The sequence below is a fragment of the Chenopodium album genome, chromosome 12 (assembly GCF_948465745.1).
Source record: "Chenopodium album chromosome 12, dcCheAlbu1.1, whole genome shotgun sequence".
Lineage (NCBI taxonomy): Eukaryota > Viridiplantae > Streptophyta > Magnoliopsida > Caryophyllales > Amaranthaceae > Chenopodium > Chenopodium album.
This window is the reverse complement of record NC_137845.1, coordinates 7,897,716-7,916,786: the sequence shown is the minus strand read 5'-3', so window position 1 is coordinate 7,916,786 and position 19,071 is coordinate 7,897,716. Positions and strand designations below refer to the sequence as shown.

At 35.2% G+C, this 19,071-nt stretch overlaps 2 protein-coding genes, 1 long non-coding RNA gene and 1 pseudogene across 5 annotated transcripts; 3 read left to right on the top strand and 1 right to left on the bottom strand.

Moving 5' to 3' along the window:
* Window positions 1–1,245: 1,245 nt before the first annotated feature.
* LOC145571856 (uncharacterized) lies at window positions 1,246–2,030 on the top strand. Its single transcript, XM_081630891.1, has one exon. The coding sequence runs from the start codon at window positions 1,320–1,322 to the stop codon at window positions 1,776–1,778; it is 459 nt and encodes a 152-aa protein (XP_081487017.1). The 5' UTR covers window positions 1,246–1,319; the 3' UTR covers window positions 1,779–2,030.
* A 785-nt stretch (window positions 2,031–2,815) lies between these two features.
* On the bottom strand, window positions 2,816–3,995 carry LOC145570769 (dehydrodolichyl diphosphate synthase CPT3 pseudogene; annotated as a pseudogene).
* Window positions 3,996–5,233: 1,238 nt separating this feature from the next.
* LOC145571855 (uncharacterized) lies at window positions 5,234–7,390 on the top strand. Its single transcript, XR_014096634.1, has 2 exons — window positions 5,234–5,373; window positions 6,987–7,390. It is a non-coding gene; the product is annotated as an uncharacterized LOC145571855 (long non-coding RNA).
* A 2,115-nt stretch (window positions 7,391–9,505) lies between these two features.
* On the top strand, window positions 9,506–18,728 carry LOC145570226 (uncharacterized). Of its 3 annotated transcripts, none has more exons than XM_081629254.1 (16): window positions 9,506–9,979; window positions 10,090–10,142; window positions 10,937–10,974; window positions 11,340–11,427; window positions 12,213–12,318; window positions 12,424–12,494; window positions 13,026–13,095; window positions 13,645–13,707; window positions 14,316–14,387; window positions 14,466–14,567; window positions 15,004–15,078; window positions 15,943–16,062; window positions 16,708–16,824; window positions 17,263–17,319; window positions 18,107–18,180; window positions 18,278–18,728. In XM_081629254.1, exons 1-15 carry the CDS (start codon window positions 9,851–9,853, stop codon window positions 18,164–18,166), a joined length of 1,221 nt encoding a protein of 406 aa, XP_081485380.1. In that variant the 5' UTR covers window positions 9,506–9,850; the 3' UTR covers window positions 18,167–18,180; window positions 18,278–18,728. The 3 variants fall into 3 exon arrangements, with proteins under 3 accessions (XP_081485380.1, XP_081485379.1, XP_081485378.1); XM_081629253.1 differs by having other exon boundaries at window positions 9,507–9,979; window positions 11,337–11,427; window positions 18,107–18,174; XM_081629252.1 differs by having other exon boundaries at window positions 9,507–9,979; window positions 11,337–11,427.
* The last annotated feature ends 343 nt before the right edge of the window (window positions 18,729–19,071 follow it).

Here is a 19,071-nt window from a genome sequence, read left to right as displayed (position 1 = left end):
AGTTGCCCTGATGTGTTTCTTTTTTTAAGCAAACACAAAAAATGGTACATACTTCCTATTATAACCAGTAGTACAATTAATAACCATATACGGAGTATTTGTTATGAAATTAATAGAAATTAGAAGATTAAGAAAAAAGGTAAGAGATGTAGAATTATTATACTCTTGTGTAATATTTTGTGTGCCTCATACAAGTGAACTTGCATGGTTATTTGTAGTAGTGAAAAATAATACTCCCTTTGTCCCTTTTTTACATTCCCGCTTTTCTTTTTGGGTATTTAAAATTACATTCATACTTTCCTTTTTTAGTAAGTAAATTTTTACCAAATATCCCAAATTATCCCTATTTTTCTGTTTTGCAACTAATGCTTTCTCTATTTTCTCACTCTTATTTTCTAATTCTCATTCTTATTTTCAGAATTCATGTGCATCAATTTAGATGAATATGATTGGTCCTTTTTTTTCCACCAAAAAATGTTATTGGTCTCTTTTTTGTTTCAAAGGATTGATGACATGTGCAACATTAAATATTATTCTATCTTTGTTTTACTCAAAGATATCAATTAATGTTTTGTAATTCCAATTGTACTTTGCTAACGAACGCCCCCAGGGCGTTGGATAAGCATTTAAAATCTTACGTAAAGTGGTATTAATTTGGGAAAGCATGACAAAATCACGAATGTTAGTTTTAATTTAATTTTTCTACTTTTAACAAGCTTATCTGCGTTCGTTAGCATTTTTCTTTTACAAATAGGAAGGTAAAAAAGGGACGGAGGGAGTATTACATTGTGGGCTAAGATTAAGGGTGACAATAAGGTTGGCTAGTACATTAAATGCAATGAAGAAATTAAAGTGTGGACATTCACCCTTGACTAATTTAACTCTTAACAATATTGACTTTAAAGGGTATGTAGTCATTTTTTTTTTGTTTTTTTACAGTATGTAGTCATTAATAAAGTTAATATTTAATTATTTTTTTTGGATTTGTGTGTTTAAAAATATTTCATTTATGATTTTATGGGTCATTTAGTCCTAAAAAAATTCAAATTAAGCTCAAATTTGACAAAAAAAAAAAAAAAAATTTATAAAGGAAGTAGTAGAGTATTATTTTCAAATAATTTATTTTCTGACAAGCACAAATTTTTTTTTTGACAGTATTTTTTTTTGACAAAGTATATATCCTGCTTTATCATGCTCTTAAAACCTCCAAATAAATAAAAATCTTATCTCGAAACACCCATTTATTTTCTTCCCTCCTCCCAATTCCCAAACCCCTGATTCAATCCAATTTAGGGTTTATCTCTCTTCCAATCCCAACAATGGAGCAACCCCAAATCCCCAATTCCTCAACCTCATCTCCGCCACTACAACCACCGTCAACCACCAAAGACTCCGCCGCAAATTCCGGCACCAAAAAAAAGCTAAAGCTTCCAACCCCACAAGAGCTAATAACTCACTACGAATCCCAAGGAATGAATTCCAATGAAGCCTCCATTAAAGTCATTGACGACCTTCAACACATGCTTTTTAGGGTTGTTACTTCTGGAAGAGGGAAGAAAGATAAGTTCATGGCGGAAGCTTCTAGAAAGCTTGATACTGCTAATACTCGTCTTGCTATTATTGAAATGAAGCTTGATTCTAAACCTGGATACCCTGAAAGTGTCGCCATTGGTGTTACTTCTGCTGTTGTCTTTCGCGGTGTCGCCGCTGTTTGGCCTCAGCTTGTTTCTGCTGCTTCTAGTCTTTGGAACTCTGTTAGAGGCTCTACTAATACTTAGGGGGTTCTGTTTTTTAAATTCTGGGCGGTGATGTAGACGGAATTTGATATGAGGTACGGCTTTTATCGAACTAAGCTAGTTGATGTCCCCAATGTGGTGGCTGTAGTTTTTAGAGCATTGAGGAATCAGAATTATTGAATTTTGATGTGGTCATCTTTACTGTATTGTTTAGGTGAATTTTTTTTTGCTGACTTAAATTGTTTGTTGTATAAAATAATTCAAGTCACATGCACACCATCAATTGAAATATAACTACTTATGTCAGTCAAACCTCAGGTCATGGTATGATAACATGATTTTGGTCCAAAATGGAGCGTTTCTGTCACACTCATACCCGTGTTTGAGTTTAGACTATTCGACAAGTTGAGTTGAAATGAAGAGTCCGAGTAAAATAGTTTTTGGGTTGATGCTCAGATACAAAACTAAATATTAGGCACCATCTCTTAAAAGTTTGCTGATTTAACACTGGTTGCCTGATTGCCATATGCAAATTGCTGACCCCCAAGGACTCAATCATGTAATGTCCCAAATAGATTATACGCAAAATTACTGCTTAATTTTGGTTTAAGAAAAGCTAGATATCAGCACCATTGCACCAATTCTATTGTACATCTAAGTAGTGCGCTTATGTGCCTGTATGTTGCCACGCATTGGCACGCGAATGACATGTACTACGCCTAGTTTTATTACAGCTATGCTAAAATCTGGTGCTTATTTGAGGAATCTGTAGCCGATGAAGGAATCTGACCGTAAGATTATGACTGACCAACTTCTGCAAGTCCCATTGGATGTAATGGTGCCTTTGGAAGTTGATTAGCTAGTTTTTTGGAGTGGTTGGTGAGAGTGTAAGAGGTTTATAGTATGTGCTGATAAAAAAAAGTGTCTAATCTGATTCATTCAACAGTTAAAACAGGACTACAGACATTCATTTTGTTGATGATGATCCATGATTTAGCATGGACGTCTCATATAATGGCCAAGAACATTAAGTGTACCCAAGTATAGCAAAGCAAAAACATATTGGAGCAAGCAAAACATTAAAACGATTTTCGTATTTTCTGCAAGTAGAGATAGTGCCTTTGGAAGCTGATTACTGCCCACACCAAATTGCCTAACCCAAGCTCTGGCCACAGAGCAGAAGGACTATACAGGAGGCATCTATCGGTCTGCCAGAGAAGGAAGTTGCTGAGTCTTGTCTCCCCTGAACTTCGAACCAAAATGTCTGGCATCGGTCCTACTGCCATGTACATTTGTTTTTCTAGTTCTGCTAACTCGATTCTGAAAGTAGCAAGGTTGTTTTCCTGTTTTCTAATCGTACCATTGCAAGGAATAGATTCTTCTACAGCATGAGCAATTTCGTCTGTTGAAGTATAAGCCACACATACTAGCAGGTATGTTGTAGTATTATTGGCTGTTACTTCCATCGCCTTGTTGGTTGCAACCTGAAGGTCTTCACTTAGCTCCTCCAATTTCCCTACAAAGTATATTCTAACACCATACCTTTTGATAAAACCATCATCCTCAAGAAATGTATCTATTTTTTCTCTCATCCAATTCATCAACCTCTCAATTTCTTCAGGCTTTCTCCTGAAATTGTGTAGGCTAAAGGCGTAGATTGTTATGTATTTTACACCAAGCTCATAGCAATGCTTGATAACCGACATGAGGGCTATGAATCCTGGCCTATGACTATCCTCTGGGTCAATGTTGTTCATCTTTGCATACCTTCGATTTCCATCCATGATAAAGGCGACGTGTTCTGGGATGGGACCAACTGATAGAACCTTGAAAGTACAATTAAGGAAAAAGTTGTAGGATTTCCTCAACAATTGTTTTGCATCACCTTGTTCGTTACCCTCTGCCATTAAATCTCGAGGCACCTTGGCACCATGAACTAGTGCCGAAACAAATGATTTTAAACTAGTAAGCATGACCTGAACACATAAATTCACATCTGCTTGAAATCATGATAAACTGAATTCCAGTTAAATAGTCAGAAAAGGGAGAGACCTAAAGTGTGTTCCCAAAAGTAGCAGATTCATAGGAAATTTTGCGACAGAATGGCGCACTTAATCTTGCATGCATTTTTCATGATTCATTTACAGTTTATATATTATATAAAGACAGTTCCTATCTTAGCTTTTGATCTGTGTATTATACTGTATTAAACGGAATTGCAGAAGTCATTAGAGCAGAAAATCCACTTAAACTTCTCATTGCTTAATTTGCCTTTTCTTGCTTTTACTTCATTACATTAACAAGAACAAAAATTTCTCACTAAATCTTTAGTTTAATCATGATTTCTTGCATGTAAATGTTGTTACATGTTGCAACTTTCCCACAAAGTGTAACACTCTTAATTAGCAATTATTACTTTTAAGTGTAACCGGTTGTTTGGGTTGCTTATGCCACATGTCATTGTGTGGTTGATCAATTTTTAAAAATTTAATTAAAATGTATTATTTTAATTAATTTTTAAAATTTTGTAAATTTATATATATATATATATATATATATATATATATATATATATATATATATATATATATATATATATATAAAACCCTTAATTTTTTAGATACCTCCGGGGGATGTGGTTTGTGCAGTGGCTGGCGGGGATGGGGTGGAGCGCTGGTATGCGGTGGGGTTTTTTTTTTTAAAACACAATTTAATTAATCATCAAAATATAAAATAAGAAAAAAAATTAATTAGAATTAGGAAAAAAGTGACCTATTTGGTATGTTGTAGGTCATCTGACTGATTTAAAGAAAATACCCAATAAAGGTCAACTTACTCTGGCTTAATCAAAAGGTTTGCTTATTTTGGGATGACCGAGTAAAGGTTTGCTTATTTTTGACAAATTTTCCAAAAGGAAATAAATACATATACGAGTAGAAGCTTAACACCTAATTGGAGGTTTTATTTGTACACTCGTGTCACTTGATACATGATCATATGATAAGACTACACCTAATAAAATCCCAAATTACTAAGCATAAAAATAAAATGATCTAATTACAACATAACATACTCGTAAGTCGTAACCAATTGCCGACACAATTGATAGAGAAAACCACAAATTTAGTGTAAAATTGTAAGCTAATTTGTTGTTCATTTTCCTTGTATTAATTTATTAAATTAGTTATTATTTTAATGTCACTTGCACAATTTATTTACTACGGAGTATAATTTTTTTTTAACATTACAGGTATAGACATAAAATATCAAAAATTAACCTGATCTAACTAAACTCGACCCAAATAAATCTATTCGTTGCCTAACTCAAAACTTGACCCACCTCATCTAGACATAATCGAACTCGAGTCAATAACAACCCAAATTGACATTTCTACTTTTTTTAGTGGCTTTGGGCAATAGCTCGTAGCTGAGAATCCTGCGAATACATAGGGAGACGAAAACAGAGAGCAAAAGGGGTAAAAATGGCATTGACAAACTTCATATTGACGGTGGCTGGAGTAAGCGCCGCCATACTCATCCTCCGCAGCGACGTCAGGAATTCCTCCGCCATCTTCCGCCGCAACGTCCGCCAGATTCGCAATTGGATTGAAGAAGAATCTCTCTCCTCTTCCTCCAAGTATCTCCCTTCTTCCCTCTTTTATCAATTTCTTAATTTATGAATTATTTTGCTTGATTGATCCTAAATAGAACAAGTTATGATATTGATTTGCTTCAATACTGTTAATGTAGCTCAATTTGTAGTATTGTTAAAATTTTGCTTTGAATTTCATGTTGTGTTCTACTGTTAGTAGTATAACTGATGGATGATTGTGGTTTTACTAAGGAAATTGTGTTTGTCCACCTATTTAATTAAATTAAAGTTTGTTAGAAAATAATGTTGTAACGTAGGGGTAAGGTTGCGTACATCTAATCCTCGTGTTACAGGAGCAACATGCCAACTCGTAGTTGATCATTTAATATTTAGGCTTGGTTTATTTTATGAACAAGGTCTATACTTGCTTGCTTGAACGTCTTAATCCCATTAGTTGGGTTGGCTACATTAACTAACACGAGGACTTCTTAGGAGGTCACCTATCCTAGTACTATTCTCGATCATTGTGGCTCATGTCAAGCGATGTGACAAAGTTTATTTTATGAACAAGGTTTATGCCAATACAATAACATTACACAATGCCTCTAAGAAGGCTTTTGTCCATTTTGAGGGTAAGGCGACTTGAATGTATACAAATTACAACAATGTTTACATTTTTACAAGGTTATTCATGGGGTAGGTTCACGTTCTTACTAATAAGAAGTTACGTCTTTGTGAATACAATTTACAATGGTTGAGATGTTGCAAGTCTAATTAATAAGCGTATGGAACTTAAATTGGTGCAACCAATTTGGCTATGGCGCTGAACAAATGTTATGGCTTGCTCTTATTGAAATCCTGTGCTAATCAGGGTTGTAACAGGTTGACTTCATTTATTCCTGTGGAATTACGAATCCAAAACCAAGATTCATGGGTTTTAGGTCAATCACATGGCTTAACTTTTAATTACTTGTGGACTGTAAATCAGTCACATTGTCTGGTTCTGCTATAAAACGGTCTTTCTGGGGTTTGATCTGGTGTCTGCTTTATTCATGGAATGTAATGAACCCTTGTGCTGGTTAGCTTTTTGTTAAATGGTGAATGCCTTGTTGTCGAGAAACCCTGGTATGGTCTTGGTTTTTGATAAACGATATTTTCTTGTTAGAGTTTTTGTGTTTCAGAGTGCTGCTTTCTGATCAAAAGCTTCTTATACAACAGTCCAATTAATGACATTAAAAACATGCTTTATGCTATCTGGATGGTCTGGATCTAGGGACCATGATTAGGTATATATTTCAATATATGGATGGAGTCAAAGGTTAGACATGGCCAAATTCATCATGCTCATCTATTACGTTGTAACTTGTGTCAGAGCTTCAAAATTTTTTTGGCTCTGAGAACTTTGGTTGGGAAAGTCCATGTGACATAGAGATGTCCGACTATAGCCTTTGCTCACTGTTTATTGACTTATGTCTATTAATAATTCAGTGCTATTCTCTAGCCTCCATTCATTGTATGATTGTGTCCTAGGCACTTGTTTTTGAAAAGTGTGATTTACAGAATTTTGGGTTTATTATTTCGCCTGTGATTTTTTGTCTTTCCTACTATCTTCACTTTTTTTTTCCTCCTGACTGGAGTGTAACATTTCTGTAGGGCAGCAGAGAAAGTTAAACCCAAGCAAGTTGATGGACAAGTTCATCCGAAGGACACTCCTAAAGACAATTAACACTACAAAGCTGCCTGTTGGAAGAATGCAGATCTCCAGAGGTTTTTTCTGGTAGTTGACCTGTACAGGCTATCACAGTTCCAGTTAATGTATGCTCGTATATACCTGTATCTGCATTGTTTCTTAATTCTTATAGCACGCTGAGAATTTTGATATTATAAAACGTGCTACAAGTTTGAGAAACTTAAACACCTGCTGCTTATTCCAGTACTGTTAGGTTAGTGCTCATCTGAAGAGTGGAAAACTTTAGTTGGTATTATTTTGGTAATAAGAGCCAAGAAATGTGCAAGTTGGATTGTGTTCTTTTTAATTAATGAAGATTGAAGAATTAAACAATGCTCATTTTTTATTGATTATGCATTTTGACAAGGTAAGAGATGACAGTCCAGGTTATATAGCTCCCATTCTGCTTTATTCTCGAACTATCTAGTCTAGATTTTAGATTTATACCTCCGATTTTGTGCTTTACATGTCAGCTGTACATCCTATACTGATTGTAATCTTGGTGTGTAATCAAATACATAATTCAGGGACTGTCCTGTTGTTGCTATGAGCCTATGACTAGGTTAAAGTAGCTGGTTCACTTTGGCCTTTGCCCTACTCTTCTGCTTCTACAATATTGAGGCTGATGTTAATGGTGATTTTCTATACAGCCAAAAAAAAAAAAAAAAAAAAAAAAAAAAAAAAAAAGGTGCATTCTGGATAGGGATGGCAACGGGTCGGACTCGGAGCGGATTATGCTAAATCCGACTCCGATCCGACAAGAAGTCGGATGTTAAATCCGACATCCGACTCCGACTTCGACTCCGACTTAAATATCCGACCTCCGACTCCGATCCGACCCGACTCCGAGTTTCTTTTACATTATTTAATATACTTTGAGATGTTGGGCTATTTGGGCCTTGACAACCCACACCCAATGCCACCATGACCCACACAAAAATCCACTATCTATTGGAGTCGGAGTCGGATAATCCGTCAAAGTCGGACATTTGTCGGAGTCGGATTTTTTTTAGGATCCGACTCCGACCCTCCTCCGACTCGGAGTCGGATTATTTTAACGGAGTCGAACTCGGATTACTATTTTCTCGGACTCGGAGCGGATTTTTTTACCTCGGATCGGGGCAGAGTAGGGTCGGATTCGGATTGGACTGCCATCCCTAATTCTGGATTCATTTACCCATTTGAACCCATTAGTTCAAATTGCGCTACTCTGATGATATACTTGTTCCATTCTATGGGCAACCAATAACTCCCAACATACCAAGGCTTGGTCTAGTTAGGTTTGAATCTCACAATTATAAGGTTTCCGAGATCAAACTCCGTGGAAGGACTTTGGAGTGGGGTATTTCTTAAAGTTTCCCTTCATTCCCAAGGACTTAGCTCACTCACTCGGCCAAGTTGACGTATGAGATCTCTTAAGGGCCTAGCCCACTAACTCGGGCCAAGTTAACATATGAAAATTCCCAAGGGTCTAGCCCACTCACTCTGGCCAAGTTGACATATGAGGTTCTGGCTCGGTGGGACTTTTCTCCTTTGAGTCCTTAAGTGTGCATTGTCCGATTCAATTTAAAATCGGTTTTGTAATTTTAAACATAAAAAATAACATTGTTAGTAGCATTTCAAGAATATTCGAAAAAAAAAGGGTACTAGTATGTTGAGATTATGTTGAAAAACCGGAATCAAGAATCAAAGATTGGAGTAGAAAATTAACTCAAAAACAAACTGCTAATTTCTCGCTTCTCCTCTCCTCCTCTCTTCTAAGGTTTCTCCAAAATCTTGGTCATTAGGCCGGAAATAGTTTAATTTCTTTGGAAATTAGACTATTTTAGACCCTTTTCCCTTAATTTTATTTAGTTTTGCAATTTAGGTTTCAATAAATCTACACAAGTAGTGTAGATATTCGTCTGTCTCCCTATGGTGGAGTTGTTAGTTTTTGTTAGTTTAGTTGTTTGTTTATGTTTAGGGCTTGTTTGTGTGTTAGGGTTCATCAAAAAAGTAATCATCTTTTGCCCTATTGTCAATTCTTTGGTAAAGATTTGTTCGGGATCGCAACGGTTGTTAAATTTTCAAATGCGTTCAGGCGAATCAGATGAGAATCATCCTTACAACTACAACAAATCGTTAGACCGTCTCTCCGAAAAGATTGTATATTCTAGCGATGTGTGCGAGAGATGTACCACAGTGCAAGATCTTTTCAACGATCGTAGCTCTGATGATGGAAACCCTAATTTGATTCAATTTTATGTATTTGTTAATTTAGATTTCATTTGTAGATGACGGGTGACTTTTTATTAATGAATTGATTTGTAAAAAAAAAAAAATCAAAGATTGAAATGATATCCTTCTAGACCATCCGCAATCCCGGTCCTGACCGGATAGTACACACCTTTACGGCTCTAATGGCTCTACTCATGGGTGTCATAACTCACAAGTCACGAGCCATAATTAAACTGCCCCGCGAACAAGCACTCGTTAACAAGTTTCTTCTTTATCCATTTCAATCTTCTACTCTCCCTTCATAGTGAAACTGTGGAAAGCTACCCAGGAAGACAGCTCTAACTACAATTCAATGGCGGTTTAGCAAGAATTAAACTTTTAAATTCCCATTATTTTCTTCAAATTTGTCCGTTGTTCGTTGTTCATCACCCCCTCTTACTTTACTTTCTGGTATTTTTTTCTTCTTCTGAATTTATAAATATATTTAAAAAAAAGGAAGAAAAAAAAAAATTTCAAGCAGGTAAAGCCCCAAAAATTTGGTAAGAATTGAAAATTGAAGCAACACCCATAAAAATAATGTGGGTTGCAGCAACCCCATTGAATTACTCGAGCTTCTTTATAATAAAACGCTGCAATTATTCTTCATTTCGTGTTCAATGTTCAGATAATCCTCGTGGATTCGGCTCTGAAGATGATACTAAAAATGTAAACACTAATTTTCTTTTCTTTATTATTGCTTCTGATGGTTACTTAATTTGTATTTTTTTTTCAATTTGTTTTTTTTATTGGCTGAGTTGGGTGTTTGATCTTTTCAGACCAAAAAATGGAGCAGCTCAAAGCAGCAAAAGGGCAATTTTCCACTACAAAGGTCCTTTTTTTAACCTCTAATTTGGGTTTTGTTTGTACTTATGTCATGGTTTTTAGTTTTATCTTTTGTGAAAATTTTAATTTCTGATTGTATTTATAAAACTATAACATGATGTATATTATTGTAGTCTTTGAATTGGTTGAAATTTGGCCAAATGCATAATGAATTACGTGCAACTTTTTTTTTTTTTAATCACTTAACTAGAATTATTTAAGAATGCTAATGTTCTAGATACTACAATATCAAAGCAGAAATTTATGAGCTTTTAGATGGTTGGTAGAATGTAAAGTGTTGGCAAGGTGCCGTAGCCGAGCTGAGATCCATTAGCCTTCTCTACTCTGAAGATAAGATGAAAAGTTGTTTTGAACATAATGCTAGATTCATTTGTAGTTCTTTTTGAGTATTATTCGGTCTTGGATAATTGGACCAAGGCAGCAAGGATTGGGTAGGGTGTGATTTTAAGTTTAGAATCCACTATTTCAGGGAATTCCAATATTCTATGGTCTCTCAATTCCAATTTAAGGTTTTCGTCTAGTGTCATACACTTTTATGTACCCGGGAGTTTCAAGGGTTGGACACATGTTTGAGTTTAAGTGAAGTAGATTTGTTGAAACAAGGGGAAGAAATTGTGTCTTGTATGCACCAAGGTCTATATGATATGATTGTGCATATAGTTCCCATGATTTTGTTTTTTACTTCTGTCATACTGTCAGCCCTAGATTTATTTGTCATTTTTTTCATTACTCTTTGTGTCTCATAGCAATTTCTAATCTTTTCTATATTGCTTGGTGCAGCAAGTCAGCAAGTACGAAATCTAGCTCCATGCCTGGTCGTAAGTGGAGCTTTCCCTCCTCTACTTGTTTTTGATAGATTCAAGCAGTTTCCTATTGCTATAGAGGGTTCTGTTATCTCGAGGTCGAATACAAGATGTTTTATAAAAACTGTAGCTTTAACTGTGATGTTTTCATTCTGAATATTATGATGTTATTTTATTTCTCATAGTACTTCCCATTTTTGTCTGTTTATCTTATGGGAAAAGATTTATGGACATCTTCATGCAAATAAACATATCATATGTATATAATAAATTTCCTTTGAGAAATTTATTTAACCAGTTCATCACTTTGTGTACTTTCTTTCTGTGTTCCTTTTTCTACAAAGCCCTCTCTAAAATTATAGACTGTATTTTTGTAGAAGCACCAGGAGTGAGTTCAAGGCCCGACAAAAAGTTTAAGCAAACTCTGTCTGATCTAGAGTTTGAGGAAAAGCTTCAAGCAGTCAAAAGGTGCAATTTTCTGGCATTTTCATAATCTACCGACTTTTACAATTGGTGGTTATTGGAGGAATAAACTTCAGATTTAAATGATAAAAAAGATTCTGGATGGTTAATCAATATTAGAACTTCAACATTAATTTGTATGACCTTGTTAGCTATGATATTTGCTTTAAATTTTCAGAAAAATGTCTCACCTTGATCCCTCAACTAGTGGTTCTTGTAAGTCATGTACCTTCTGTTCCACAATTGTGTTGCGTACACATAATTATGATATAATTGCCAAGATATATTCTACTATACTTTCTAAAGTCTTTCACCAAATTCAGTATTGACCAAGTGCTATTGATAATTGAACATGGTTAGTCTGTTTTGATCCATATGAAGTTGGACATTGGACAAAGATATTCGGCAGCTGAGAATGAACCTCTACTTGTCTAGTATGTGAGTGCTGTGGCCCAATAATTGAGCTGTGATTGTTTATGTTAAAGATCCACTGTTGGGATAACAGCTGTCCAAGTTTCCATTATTAACTAATCTGATGTAATGGGTTATTAGTATATCTGTTATAAAAAAATCAAATTGAGTCTAATTGTTGTTTACTTCTTAGACTTTCATTTTATGCTGCAATGTATGCAACAAAGTGCAAACACAACTTTGTTCCTCTGTTATTGATAAATTAAAACGTTGTCAACTTCTGTTGATGATTAAGCATCTTTCCTTTTTTATTCTCTTTCTCATTTGCTCCATTCTGCTTGGTAGAATCTTAATATCTAAATTCTGATATATTCTATCAGGTCCGCTGTTGAAAAGAAGAAATCAGAGACGACGAATGAGTTTAGGGCAATAGACTATGATGCACCCATTGAACCAAAGCAGAACACAATCGGGCTTGGGACTAAGGTTTGAGTTGGAAAGTTGTCTCATGCAATTATACTAGCATATTGGTGGAGTTTCTCATGATTTGTGGCTATGCTATTTTCTGAATGAAATATGAAAATATGGTAGATCGGAGTTGGAATTGCTGTTGTGGTCTTTGGCCTTGTTTTTGCTTTGGGAGACTTTCTACCGACTGGAAGGTACTCTAGCATCATAAAATTTTCTCTTGTTAGTATAAAGTTGCATTTCATTTGGTCACACTTACATCTTCTGAGCCCAAAAAAAAAAAAAAAAAAAAAAAAAAAAAGAAATCCCTTCTTAAGTTAAAGGCTTACTATTGTTTTCTCTCTGTAGCTTCACTTCCACATGCTTTAGCATCTTTCACTGAAGTAAACAAGCCTTTTGTTAGAGGCTGCATAGCATTCTTTATATTCTTCTGGACCGTGGTTTTCTGCGTATGTCTTCATTCTTAATGCTAAATGGTTTCAAGATATGACAATGGAACTCTTTTGGTATTGACATCATGATGCTTATGCTTCTGTATGTTTTGGTTTTCTGAGTGATATACTCATGTGTCTGTTAAATGATATGTATACATGTCTTCTATAAAAAAAAGTGTCAATATAATGCTATCATATGTGCACCTTAGTAACAATATTTAATCTTGGTGCCTTTTTTTTTTCTTTTTTTTTTTTTTTTTTTTTCTCTTTGGCTTGTCCCATATTTTGCAGCATAACTTCCAGTGAAGACAATGGAGCAGTCAGTAAAAAGTTGTCCAAAGAAGAGACAGCAGTTCTTCAGGTAAATTTGTGGACGGTCATTTTCAGCATGCTGCCTTTTCTATAACTTCTAGTAAATTACTGCAAGGCTATAAAGCTGAATGTTCAATCACTTTGATTACACATCTTTTAAGAGAGAAAAAGGTGAAGTTGAAGGTGAGAGCATGAATGTAGAATAAAAGAAAGAAAAAGGGGTTAAGGTTGTGAGAAGCTTACTCGGTTGTATGCCTATGTGACCTAATATTATAGAAATTAGAATTTGGGGTAGAACCATTAATAATAAGGTAACATCAACAGGGTCATTGCGTGTTTTAGTTAAATATTATGGAAACACCTTAAGTACCTCCAATCTATTTTCATGTGAGATGAAATCATGGTAGGGACTGGGGATATCATGTATGAGACAATAAATTGCAATTACTTGCAGAATATTGTTTGGATCTTGCCACGACATTCTTCTATTGATTATGTTGATAATATTTAAGAAAATTCTTCTTTGAGTGTTTCCAGAGTGGAGGAATTTATCGAATTCCCCTCCCTATTGACAAGTTTTGTTTTTGTATCTTAACAGAGTAGGCTTCAGCAATATGAGGCAACTCTGAGCTCTTCGCCTAAAGATCCAGTTGCTCTTGAAGTGAGTGATTATTTCTTTGAAATTTGTTCCTGATTAAAAATATCAAATATTCATGCATTATGTTTGTCTTTGGGCATTATTCTACATATAACCGTTAACTATGGGCATCCTTATTTGGGAACGTTAATAGACTATTTATGCTACAATGGTCTATGTTTTTGTTGTACACTGGGTATCTTATACTTTACTGTACACTCATATGTTTGTTGTTTCCTTTCCAATTTCCTTTTTGTTTTCAGTTTTACCCTATTCTTGGTCAAACCTATTTTTTTAGTGGAGATCAAGATCTTTGTGTATTTTTTATAAGCTTGTAATGAGTCTTATGAGACTCAACCTTCAGCTTGAAATATGGACCATTCCTTACAGAGCATTGTTGTACTACGTATATTATATTATGGTGTTTATCTGTTGGCATGTATATTATATATCTTGCCCAGCTTGGATAATGATGTTTGTGTACTGGTGGGAATGGGAATTCGATAATGACTTGAAAGTCTATACAGCGGAATGAAAATCTTATAATTTCAGCAAAATCAGTCACTTGTTTTTGCATTTCAGCCATAAAGAACATCTGGCAATTTCTTTTATAACATAGAGACATCGTGCAGGGAGCTGCAGTAACATCAGCAGAACTTGGAGAATATGCTCGGGCTGCTACTTATCTCGAGAACTTGGCAAAGGTTGTTTGTTACTTGATATAATCGTAACATGATTCAAATAATTTAGACAATCTGAAGTATGTTGCTCTGATTTCTCAGGAAAAACCAAGTGACCCAGATGTCTTTCGCTTGTTGGGGGAGATAAAGTATGAGCTCAATGACTATGAAGGAAGCGCTGCAGCATACAAAAGTTCAGCAAAGGTCTTTATGCGTAGATTATTTCTTGCATTTTCCATTAGCTGCAGCTTGCAGTCTGTCCAAATGATTTCACAAACTCTTTTTATCTCATTATCTGGCACTAAATTTAAGAATGAATACTTATCAGCTCATCATAGGTAAAAGTGAGTTGCTATGTAGGGGTACTGGGAAGGAAAATAATTGTATTAATGCAAATCATCAGTCTAAAATATCCTATGCATACTTGCTCCTAGAACTTCTTTTAATGCAATAGAAATATCAATGGCTGTTCTCATCTATTCTTTTGTGTGCTCAGAGATGCTCCATCCTTTCTAGTAAATTTAATTTCAATGAAGATAAATAGTTGTCTAAATAGGGAATTCATATCGATTTTTTGTGTGCTGTGAGCTGCATGTATGCTGAGACTGCTGACAATAAATAAATTTTGTTTTCTTAAAAGGTGACCAAAGGTATAGATTTTGAAGTTCTGCGTGGCCTTACAAATGCATTACTTGCTGCTAAGAAGCCTGATGAGGTTTGCCATCTGGTTCAATCATAGATTAGTTGTTTCTTTCTGTTGTGTAGAGTAACTCAATATTCAGTATTTTTGCATGCTAGTCTTCAGCATCTTGAGACAATATGAATTGGGGTAAAATTGAAAAATCCCAGTTCTGTAAGATGTTTTTGCTCTTCTGTGATACGCAATTTGCATCAACTTGTACACTTGAGTGCATCAATTATTGGTTTGAGAGTCTTCCTTGAATTATTAGCTTTATGCTATGAGGGGTTGTAGGTGTTGGTCTACTTCAGGTCTTCAGCATGGAACATGGTAATCTAGAGTGCTTTGTTCAAGACTTTGCAGTACATTTTCTGCAGTCTTATGTTTTTCCATCATCTTGCCAGCACAAATTTTGCTGCTGCACATGCTAGTGCATTACTACTTGACTATTAACTTTTCAATGTGTTGCTATCTCAATAATGGACATTTTGCACTGACAGGCATTGATGTGCCAATTAATTTTGCTTATTATTTCTTTTAGCCAAGAGACCACCCTTGACTTGTGTGCATCATGATCTAAAGTTAAAATTTTAGCTCTGTGTGATGTTTTGTAGAATTAGTGTCTAGTTTGTTCATAGTAGTTCAGCTGGGATTTTAAAATTTTCTACATGTTGGTAGCATGAATCAGTCTAATTTTGATTGTTATAGCTGGCTACATGTGGGCAATTTTGCTAGAACCAAACTTGTTATTTCTGTGTACTTTGAGAAACTAGACTTTGAATTTACATTGCATAAATCATTCACTCATCTAAAAAAAACTAAATCTTACATTTGGCTTTTGTTTTCTTCCTGACCTACACCTATATGTTGACTTGGATTTGTTTTATTTTCTGGTTGTAGGCTGTTCAGGTCCTTCTGGATTCCCGTGAACGTCTCAATAATGGTAAATCTAGTGATAGCACTACCAAGACAGAAAGTAGCACAGAGGAAAATGACGCCCAGAATGTGGATCCAATTCAAGTTAGTCTGAATTCATAATTCTTCAGGGACATTGAATTTTCATAAACTTCATAAATATTTCATAATTGCAAAAACTAGTTGTGCAACTGTTCTGAAACTGAACTAGGATAACCAGCCTGTACTTGTATGTACGAAGTGAGGCTTTCTTGGTGATTCTTGCACAGAGACACAGAGTATAAGTACAAATCTCTCTGATCTAAAGCTATTATGAGCACAAAATAGGTTATTGCTGATCTTAGTGTCTATATATTTGTTCCGCCCACAGGCTTATTATGTTTCTAATATTATTTTATGTGCTTTCAGAATTATGATCACATCCTGCATCTTGGTTTGTATAGGTCTAAGTCTCACCTGGTTAAGAATTCTAATTTTGTTTACTTAATTTCCCCTTTGTGTAAGTCGTACGGAAGTGGATGTGGGAGGAATTGGGCATTGAGTTCATCTTTTGTATACACTCTTTATACGAAATTAAAAAATAATAATAATAAAAAAAAAAAAAAAACTCCTGATTTTTACTGTAATTTCTTATTGGAAAGCTGGATTCGACGTCTTTTATACCATAAGAACTTGTTTCCATCTGAATTGGAATCTACTTGTTGAAATTGGGTCCAGGGTATTTATCAATTCATGATATTTGTTGTCCAGGTTGAACTGCTGCTTGGAAAAGCCTATTCAGATTGGGGTCATATCAGCGATGCATTATCAGTTTATGATCAGTTGATTTCTAGTCATCCTGATGACTTCCGGGGTTACTTAGCTAAGGTGATCTTTTCAAAATCTTTCATACACTTTGAAAAAGCTGTCATTTAGAGAGAGGTTTTAATTTACAGTTATGTCTGACCAATTTCCTGATGTCTAATGCTCTAAGTTTGTTCTTTCTAAAATAATTGCTACTGGGCTGTAGGGAAGATATTGCAGCTTCCGAGTAGTGTTAGGGTCGCCAGGGTCTTAATTGACCATTTGGATTGTATGTAGCATCAAATTCGTTATCACCATAGAGAAGCCCATTTAAGAAAAGGCTATACTTCCGTGTGACCTTTGATTTGCGAAAGTAGGAAGGGTTTGTATCATCAGTTGGTCCAAAAAGTCATGCTATATATCTGTCCCTTAAGCTCTTCAGAGTTCTATACCTGTTTTCTTTCTCACAAGTTATTGTCTTTAGTAGTAAGCCATTTAACAGTTCATGTGTTGGCAATGCAGGGGATAATATTGAAACAAAATGGCAATGTTGGAGATGCAGAACGGATGTTTATACAAGTAAGACATTGAAGTCCTCTGATTAGCTATTCTTTGCTTATCATGTAGAGTGTTCATGCAGCTTTCACTTGAGCAAATGCATTGGCTTGTGTGTACGTGTGTGTTAATTATGATGCCCTTGCATTCAATTTGCAACCATTTTAATGATCTAATCTTACACATCGGAATGGATAACAAACATCTATATCTATAACTCTGGGTAGTCTCCTAAGTTTTCTGACATATCATGCTCCATAATCTTATTTTAAATTTTTCAGTCATGTGCTCTTATTCAATTATGCTGATAAATCTGCTCTTCATGAATCAATTTAGACATGTAACTGAAAAGTGACAAGAAAGGTAGATGGAAAACTATCTTAATTTTTGTGTGTTAATTCCTATTCTCCATGCTTTCTGGAGCAGTCTTCACCTGTTGTTTCTTTTTCAATGTATGATAGACTTTAACTTTGTATACTTCGTATATAGGGTGATTTGGTTGATCATCATTTGATTTTAAATTTTCTATGAAAATACACTCTAGTAGGATTTTCTGTCTTTTCTGTATATGGTTTGCAACTTTGCACCATCTGCGAATATTATTAAGTTTGTAAATACAACTAGCAGGCCTTGTTTGGGGATTTTCCTTTTTCAAAAGGATTCTTATTTATCACTTCTGTCCACTCGTCCAGTCACATTTATCTGCATGTTCTCACGAAATCTGCAATTTGGGAACATATTTATTTTTCTAAAAGCCAACTTATTTTTGATGTGATGAGCGTATGAGTAACATTTTGTGTGTCATATGCAGGCACGTTTCTTTGCTCCTGAGAAAGCAAAGGCATTTGTTGATCGATACTCAAAAACTTAACAGTACATGTACATGTAAGCATATAAACTGCACAAATAACTTTTTCTTTAGTTGATCAATTTAATGTTATCGTGGGTTATATTTCTGACTTTCTAATTCTTTCTTTCCCAGAGTATATTTGGATTGCATAGCGAGAAAGATATGAAATCAAAGAAGCTACTATGTGTCCTATACAAGTAAAAAAAAACCGACGGAGAATTGGTGTCGCTTCGATACGCTATTCCACAGTATGGTACATTGAACAAATCAAATATAAATATACATCAATGTGCCATGACTGTCTTCCTTTCCTACTCCTGGCCAACGTCTCAGCTTGCTGTGCCGACCACCTCCTTGCTTGCAGTGCCAGCCAACCCCCCTATGCTCTTGAGCGTTGTAAATCTAACTGGTAAAATTTGGTGAGAAGCATTAGATAGTGTTCCTAATATATTGATACTTTATCTTGAACACTAGAATTTTGATATTTTTGAGATGTATATGTGTTCACTACTCTGCAATGGTCCATTGATATCATAACAGAACGATAGCATATATTTTTCATATGATTCCGCTATTTTCTGTATTTCTTTTTTCGCCTATCTTTCTTCATATACTTGAATGAAATTTTAGATTGTAAAATAACAAAATATTGGCTGTAAATATTTCTAACCTCTTGCCCACTTTCTGTTTCTGGTTATGAATGTGGCCTTATGATTTGCCAAGCATTTTGACAGGATCTCCTTGAAGTCATCCTCATCACAGGGGATCTTCAACCCGCCCTCCTGCTTAAATCCAAATTCTTCAGCGGCTGTCTCCATCAAGCTCTCAAAATCTGGCATCGTCAAGTATGTCATAGGGATGACAAACCTCTTCTCGTGTGGCCCTACATAAACAGGTAAGGATCCTCTCGGTATCTTCTCCATCTT

What these genes read in the sequence shown, in the direction of transcription:
- LOC145571856 (XM_081630891.1), top strand. Translation starts at nt 1,320, where the DNA reads ATGGAGCAACCCCAAATCCCCAATTCCTCAACCTCATCTCCGCCACTA.
- LOC145570226 (XM_081629253.1), top strand. Translation starts at nt 9,851, where the DNA reads ATGTGGGTTGCAGCAACCCCATTGAATTACTCGAGCTTCTTTATAATA. An exon ending in AAGATCCAGTTGCTCTTGAA is followed by an intron (nt 13,708 to 14,315) that starts GTGAGTGATTAT and finishes GACATCGTGCAG; the next exon opens with GGAGCTGCAGTAACATCAGC. An exon ending in ATCTCGAGAACTTGGCAAAG is followed by an intron (nt 14,388 to 14,465) that starts GTTGTTTGTTAC and finishes CTGATTTCTCAG; the next exon opens with GAAAAACCAAGTGACCCAGA.